General features: G+C 32.1%; 1 protein-coding gene across 7 annotated transcripts in view; it reads right to left on the reverse strand.

Annotated features, from left to right (window-relative positions):
* Positions 1–8,833, reverse strand: part of PDLIM5 (PDZ and LIM domain 5) — a 192,875-nt gene that overhangs the window by 68,948 nt on the left and 115,094 nt on the right. Inside the window, exon 1 of one of the 7 annotated variants that reach the window (XM_023528423.1) lies at positions 7,519–7,968. The exons of 5 other annotated variants lie outside the window; for them this stretch is intronic. In XM_023528423.1, coding sequence (XP_023384191.1) covers positions 7,519–7,859 — 341 coding nt within the window. In that variant the 5' untranslated portion in view covers positions 7,860–7,968. Of the gene's footprint in view, positions 1–7,518; positions 7,969–8,833 lie in introns of those variants that run through there. One more of the 7 variants, XM_011356277.2, reaches the window with a different exon arrangement.

Below are 8,833 nucleotides of genomic sequence, written 5' to 3' on the forward strand. Positions count from 1 at the left end.
TTATAATTTATAGTAAAATTTTAATATTCCAGAAATGAAATAGCTAAGATCTTTTACTAATATTGAACAAAACCTAATCCTTTTTAAAATAGATACTTTTTTAAAAAAATTAGAAAAGAACAGATTACTTCATAAACACACTGTCTTTGGCCGATATAAATTCCTAAACAGACAATACTTTATCTTATGCAATTACCTGGAAAACTTTATTTTGCTACTAAATTTATTGTTTTAAATTTCTCTATAATTATTGAGTGTAGTTTACTCTCAAATAGTGCGAATGTCAAGTATAAGACTATTTTATCATCTATAAAAGGTTCAGTCTATAAAAACACAAAACAGTAGTATCTAATTAAGACACTAAGAATAATAAAATGACACCACTTAATATTTTTTAGCTACAACACACTTTCAAAAAGTATATTACACCTTGGACTCTGTGACATTAACCACAGCAAAGGTCCTGTGTTAAGTGACATGAAGTTTCTGAACATTTACTTTGTGTTTTCTGGATTTGAAACTCTAGACTCTGATGACTATGATTAAAGAATAGAATAATCTCCATGATTTTATCTTTTTAAAAGTATTTGGGAAGAATATAATCTTAACTATCAAGAACAAATAATTTATTTCAAAATACAGACATACAAAATTATAAAGTTTATTCAAATTTTCAAAAAATACTAAACAAGAAAGGCCCAAACTACACCTCTAACTTCAGTATACACTGTCTATAATACTTATCTATGTCCTTAAGGTTTAGCTTATTAAGTTTTTCCACTGATAAGTGTGTGTATTCTAAACATACCCACCAATCCATATGAAGTTTTCTAGCACAAAAAAACATGTTTCCTGGGCTCCTTAACATATTTGAAAATTCCTGCAAGGAGAAGATAACTAACAAAATTTGCTGGTGGTGTTAAGTTGAAAGCAACACAGAAAGTCACAGAGAGACGATGATGAAAATTACAAAAGAACCACAGATTAGGTACTTACACAGTGCCAGGGTTACTGAAGGAGGAATAATACACACAAAAAAGATGTGATAGAGTAGAGAAGACATTGATGTTCCCAGGATAATGTAAAATAGACAAAGATGAGGCCAAAAAAAGAAGAAAAGAAAAAAATGAAATAACGAAATTCAAAACAATGAATTTACATGAAGATGTTACACAAACATCATGCTTCAAAATAATCACGTAAGTACGGACAAAAATGAATAAATGTTAGTCAAAATTCTGTTACATTGTTATTATTTGAACAGTTTTATCTACATTTTTGTTTCCAAAAACACCAAAAAATACTTTATATATTAATGCTAATTCAAGTCTCAAGTTACTAAGACCAAGAGAAAAAGATCTACTATTTTAAAAATATTTTTAGGTTTCTATAACATTCATTTTAGCATGAATCCAAATTACCATTATGTTCCTAATAAAAGGTAGAAAATAAAATAATTGGATGTAAGGTGTAGAAACAGATTGTTCTAGAATCACTTTTAAAATCAGAGAATAAAACAGCTCTTACATAATATAAGTAGTATACAGTAATAGCAAGTGTAATCTCACATAAATCATTCTGAATCATATATTATAAAGGAATAATACACTACTTGAAAATTTTTGTTAAAATGTAGTGGTTATAATGAAAAATATAGGAAGCAGAGGGTCATAAATACTAGGCTATCATTTAATTTTTATACTCTCCCCTGTCTACCACTCTCATTCACAAGCAAATCCCAGTAAGTTTAGAACTGATTTATAGGAACTCCATAGTTCTGTATCGTAAGTGACTTAATTATTATCCAGAAAGGCATGTCTCATATGATATAATAAAGGAACTAGGTTAATAACATCTGAAGAGGGAAAACCTCAAAACATAATTCAGCCACATAGTCTATTAAGTACAGAATCATTTTTAAAAAATACAATTGACCCTTGAACAACACGGGGGTTAAGGAAGCTGACAACCCCCCGCCCCACCCCACACAGTTGAAAATCCAGGTATAACTTCTGACTCCCCAAAACTGTGCTGTTCCTTGGTGTCGGCTGCGGGTTTGTTCCAGAACTCCTTCGACACCACACTTCACAGATGCTCAAGTTCCTTATACAAAATGGCACAGAACGATGCACACAGTCATCACTCTGCATCCCTGGAATCCCAACCACTGACCGAAAATATTGTTTTCGTTCCACAGTTGGTGAATCCATGGATGTGAAACTCAAGAACATGGAGAACCGACTGTATATTTACTGAAAAAATTACACATGTAAGTGGACCTGTACAGTTCAAACTATGTTGTTCAAGAGTCAACTGTATACTCATATTCCACTAAAGACAGAGAAGATTAAAGTATAAACTCTAGTTTGTCAACACACTGTTGAATCAATCCTCCGCAATAAAGTTTAGTCAGAGTAACTAATAATGCATTATTAACACAGTGAGAAAAACTGCCCACCAGTTTTAACACTAAGATGGTGCAGTGTAGCTCTACTTCCAAATGTCCAAGTCAGTTTCATAAGCTCAACAAAGATCTGAATTTCACTGAACTGGGCTGGGGTAGAGTAAGCTGATTTCAGTAGTTTACCAATATTTATTTTCTCTTTAGCCACAATACAAAGCATTCCCTCCTCTGCTTTGCTGTTTTAAGTAGTAGGGAAATAGTTTTTCAAAATAAACTTCCCTGAGCAGAATTTTAGATATATATTTAAACATTATAAAGTTTCGAGAAAAAATTTTATGTCAACATAAAGTTGGGGTAGGGTTGTTCTATGGTGTAGGGTGGGGCAGCAAAGGGGGGCGTAGATTGATTTCAATGTAAAGATGCCCATTTGAATATGCCAAATATTTTCATGCATTTTAGAAAATGTGCTCAAGTGGAACAGCCCATCCTATACTACAGTGGCATTTGTGCCAAGGTGACAGTCAGATGACCTGGCTTCTTACCCTGGTCGAGTCCTGGGCAAGAAGCTTATTTTTCCTCAACAGTGAAATGAATTATAATTTCTTTGTCTTTTAGACTTCTTGTAGGGCGTATGTCTAACATATTTATTTAAAAGCACTCTGAAAACTATATAAAGGTTTGTTGTTAGGATAGATCCTTCAACTGTTTAATATAAAAATAAGTACTATCAAGTCCAACTGTAGTTTATGCACTTTATGTATTCAGATAGCCTCAATTCACTCACATTATCTTCAAGTCTATAATATTAAAAACGAATTCCAAGTAACATAAATAAGCCCAGATCACAAATAGGTGATACAAAGGAAGGCACACCAAAATTTGACTTCAAAAAAATGTAGGCTCCAATCTATCGCTTACATATTGCATGACTTAAGAAAATTAAATAACTTCTCAGTGTTCAATTTTAATGAAAATTAAATGACATAATGCATTTAGAAACACCTAGCACAATGCACAGTAATACCCAAAAACTAATCTAAATTTTAATTTAGGAAAAATATTTAACCTAAATTAGGCTTAAATTTATTTTTCCACGTCCCATTTTTCCCTCTTTACAAGTCAAATTGTTTGTTATATTGGAATCCAGTAACTAATCAAAGTCGTATAAGAATTTAACTTCAAAGAGACAAACAATAAATCAGGGTTTGGGGATTTTTCACTAGTACCTGGTTGTGCAATATTTCTATGTGAATATAACATGAAACTATTCAATTAGTGAGACCACAGCCACACTGGAATAAAGGTGCTCTAATAATTCAATAGATAACTCTCGTTAGTGTCTTATATATTCTGTATTTCCAATTCTACTCTACAGTGTAATAATAAAGAAATTTCAGCACAAGTTCAGAATCATAATAAAATTTTCATAAAATAATAACAAAATTTTTAAGTTTTTATCTAATATGATTTTTATCTACTTTTAAAGCTACTGTCAATAACAACAAATACGAAAGTGAGGTTTTAAAGTTTACCACAGTGATTTCCAGTGTCTATGCCAACTACATGTGACATTTAATAAGTTGATAATTATCTCTTAACTAATTTCAAAGGTATACAGATTTTCTATCATCCAGTGACACACATCTGTACATACAGAGGTCTAATCTTCCAGCAATATTGTTTGAAAAATCCAAAAGGTTCTTAGAGACTTTACCTGAGAAACACTGTATTTTTATCTGAATTTGGAAATCAACTCAGTTTCATATATGCCAATCATTAGATATGTTTATGCTTTCTCTATCTTCATCTTTAGCAGTCTAGACTGATACATATTACATTCCCCCAAGGATTACCTCTTTTAAACCATTGCACAGCAAACCCCACATATTTTATAAACAAAGTTAAACACCAATATTTATTACCATACAGCAATTCACCACCACATAGCAATGCAAACCAAACTTATTTAAAAGACTAAATGTGGTTATTCTACATTATGGCTGTTTTGCAAAATTTAACTTAATTTTGCAAAACTCGGGCATTCATGCTGTTGACTCATACATAAATCACCATATTTCCTCTCCAGTAATGTGGATACTAACTTTGTCACTTGTGTTTTCTGCAAAGAGAAAAGCATTTAAAAATATTACTACTATACCATTATATTTTGTATCTTCCAAGGCCAGGTTCTTCAAAATACCATATAGGAACTGTTAGAAAAAAATGCAGTCCAAAGAAACTGAAATTTATTAACAGAGGATGCATGAAAGACTTACCTCTTGAAAGCAGTGGCACATTATAATGCAATGGCATATGGAAAGGGAAAAGGTAGATCACTTAAACTACCTGATGCAAAATAGCTTCTCTTCCAGTTTAGTCCCATTTTGCTGTGAGTAGGAGAGTAATAAAAAAGCAGCGAGCCAATACCAATAGTTTTTATATGTAAAGGAAAGATTAAAAATTTCTTATAGTGCCTGATTCATTATTATTTATGAGGAAAAGGAATGCTTAGATAATATTATTAAGAAATATTCTGAAAATATCAACATAATTATAGATGTTATACTATTAGAATGAGTAAATCTCTCAGTAATTATACATAATTAATAAGCACTTGTTTCTGTCGTATGTTTATTAATGCTATATATATTTGGGTGAAATATCTATCACACTGGCAAAGTAGACAGTTACTTTAAATCACTTAAAAACTAAGTCCCCTTGCTTTGAGGAAAAAGATAACATGCATTTAACCTTACGTCTTTCTAAAATCTTAAATTTTTGGTTACCAGCATACATTATTTTTTAAATAAAATGTAATTAATAGAAAGTAACAATTCTCAACTTTAAAAAGAGTTCTGTTTCGATTCTTTTGTAACATTATAAAAATATGAGAAATTTAATAATTACACAATTAGTAAAAACACTAACAGTGATTTCAGAAAGTTTGGCACTTGATGCAGGAAATGCACTGATCATTAAAACATCATCTCTTCAAAATGACACATCACTGACAAGTAAAGTGTGTGATTTATTTTTGATTTCTCTAATCTAAATATAGTTAAGAGAAAGGGCACTGCAAATTTGTTTTAGAATTTCACAGATATCACACTTTGTTTTCGAGTAATCAAGTCATCATTGTCCTAACATCTGGACGACATATGAAATCAAGCTATTTTTAAATACACCCAGGTTGCAAATGCAAAGCAGTAACTTGCTTGTTAATGATACAAAATATGTAATAATCTCTCTTCTCCTGAATCTTGCACAGTGCTGGACACCAGGCATGTGCTCAATAATCACATGGCGATTGATTAAGAAGCTATGATAAAGTCTGTATAACTATACCACTGCCTATAGTTCCAGTTTGAAATAATAAGCTTTAAATCACTTCAAGTTTAATCATCACAGCTGTACTTATAAAATACAAAATTTAAGCTCGATATTTTCAAATGTTTTAAATGTAGTGCTTTTCCAAGCTTCAATTTGTTTTTACCTCTATAATTTTCCATTAAAAACACTTTCATATAAAATTTCTACAAGTGTTGATAAGAAGATTTTAGCTCAAACATCTCCTTCAATGGACTTTTTTTCTATTGAACCTGGAATTTAATGAACATAGTAAACTGTTTTTAGTTTTCTATGGGGCAAGTATTTATCAGACAGCATCTGCCTTTTCAGAATATCTACTTTGATTACTCTTAAATATATTGCTTTAAAACAGACATATTATTTATATATATATATATACATATATTATTCATATATGTGTGTGTGTGTATATATATATATATATAAATAAAACCAAACACATCTCAACACTACATACTATTTCTCTTCCTCACATGAAAGAATAACATTCTTCAAAGACACTAATTTTCCCCAATATATGTATCAAAACTTTAAAAAGCCAGCCATAACCACAAAACCCTATGCAGAGCCCAGTAGTAGCTGCTCTCCCAGACCTCTTCCTGCTCTCTCTCAGCAGCAGCCTGGAACCCTGCCACTCTCTTTTTCAAAGCCCCAAAGTTACCATGGCAGCAGTGCTACTGAAAGCACAGTCCCTTCATTACATGAATTAACATTAGGAAGGGATTATCTCAGAACCTATCCACACAATTATTTTAATTATATTTTCCTGGGAACTGGCACTGGTAAAAACCATCACACATGCAGATTATTTCTCTTGTTTTCCTTTTAAAGTACATTTTGTCACAATAAATCTGATCAAAATGAGTTTATAAAAATGACTTTGGCTTAAAGTATGGTCACTGAATTAAAAAGATATAAAATGACCATCTGTAAATGAAGAGTGCTAAAAACAGACTTTAACCATATTTTTAAATGTATTTAAAAGGAGAAAATTATAAGAAACAGATTTTCAAAAACTTTTGCTAACATTATAAATTTAGTTTTCATTGCTTTAAATCCATTCATTTTTAGAAAAATCTTTACAATGAAAATACTCTTTAATTTCCTTCTGATGTTTTATAAGCATCCCTTGATGTTACTGTTCTATCATTACTGTTTGCTTTTTAAAGACTAAATTCTAGCTTAAGCTTATCTGAAAAAAATGTTGCTAGCTACTGACCTACGCTAATGCATCACAGAGACATGAGTCAAAATTAATTTGTTTTCTATCTTTGTAAGACAAATTCCTAGGGGGAAAAAAGGTCTTATAAACTCATTTCCTCTCTTCTTAAGATATAATACATATCTTAAGAAGCTGACCCTACTATAACCACTGTTTAAACTTTTTGTGGCTAATAAAAGGATGGAAAATTTGAGGAAGAAAGATTCAAGATTTGCCTTGCATTATAAGTGCCAGCTGCTCAATGTTGTGACAGGACTTGGAGAAAAAGAGTTACAGAGTATGTTACATGGTTCACAACATGTCAAAATGCATAATTAGGTTTTGATTAACCTTTAATTGCCTTGCAGAAAGTGCTGTATATATAAAATAATATAAAGCTACAGGTTAATGAAGCAAATAAAACTTCATCTCCCTTCCTTCAAAAAACAGTTGATTTGGGGGGATTTAGATTAAGTGTTTCCTGGAAATTGCCTGAAAGAATAGTTTTGTTTGATAAGAGCAGAAAGCACCCTTGGCCACCTACCCATTTTGCTGTTTACTGTCACCCTGGGATCCTCTTCTCTGTCCCTCTGCTAGCTCCTGAGCAGTCTCGGAACACACGCTGGTGACTGTGGGCTGCCGTGGGACATTAACTGCAGGTTTACCAGCGCTCAGTGCAGGTGAATGCTGGTCAGCACTAAGATTGGCATTAGCATGCAGTCCAGATGCAGCGAATGGGGGAGGAGTGACAGCAGCCACGGGAGGGGAAGCATGTGATGAAGTGGTCGCGTGGGCCGGGGTGAAGGCGGACGATGGTGATGGGATGGATGTGACTTTTGGTGAAGACATAGAACCAAAGGGCCGTGGTGTCTTATTGTAGGCCATGTTGGTTGTGGAAGTGACTTTGGACACAGCAGGAGATGAAATGGGTACAGGTTTAACTACTTCTTTAGGTTCTCCCTATGTAAAATAAAAATAAACATACACAAAAACACACCAAATACATGCAAAATAGATTCACTGAAAAGAACACACAGCAGCTAGTTTTTAAAAAGACAAACACAATTATGTTAGCAGCCCAAACTTTACATGTTTTTAGATAAAAACGATGAGTTGATATAGCATAACATGCATGCTAACTGTTCCCAACATGCATATAACACAGATGCACACACTGAATTTTTTTTTTTTAATAAAAATGAAAGGAGTTTCAAAATATTTAGGAAATAGAGCAGGAAAGCTATGAAAAAGCCTAAAGGCCATCATAAGTGTCAATTTAGACATATTCCAAAGGAAAAAATTTTAAATACCCCAAATAAATAATACATTGCTAACCAAAATGTTTATTTAAAAATATCCAGAGTCTCAACTATAATTCCATCTTTCAAACATGTTTAATTACTCTCTAGAGCATAATTATTTGATTCATGCAGAAGCAACAGCACATTTCTAACTCTTCAGTGAAAAAACATATAAAGAAGGAATAAGATCATTTTCATCTAACTCAGAAATGTGCACATTCTAATTAATTATTTTGAATCAAGAAACTGCTTTTAAAAAAATCTACGAAAAAGCAAGCGAATTAACAAAACAAAATCCATCCTTTCCCTTTCCTGCAATCTACGAGTTTCTCTCTCTGGAATGTTTTAAGATATCATTCAGGGAATTAACAGGAGTAAAATTCTTTCCCTTTTCCAAAATAAATATTTAATAGTTTCATGAGAGAAAAAAATTATCTTAGACATTTCTTCACTGCTATAAGCCAAAGAAAAAATAACTAGTAAGAAAGAACAGTTCCTCCTAATATTAACAGAATGTGTTTGTAAATCCCTATTCCAAAGCAAGTGCAAAGTTTTTTT

The sequence above is a fragment of the Pteropus vampyrus genome, unplaced genomic scaffold (assembly GCF_000151845.1).
Source record: "Pteropus vampyrus isolate Shadow unplaced genomic scaffold, Pvam_2.0 Scaffold25, whole genome shotgun sequence".
NCBI classification, from domain to species: domain Eukaryota; kingdom Metazoa; phylum Chordata; class Mammalia; order Chiroptera; family Pteropodidae; genus Pteropus; species Pteropus vampyrus.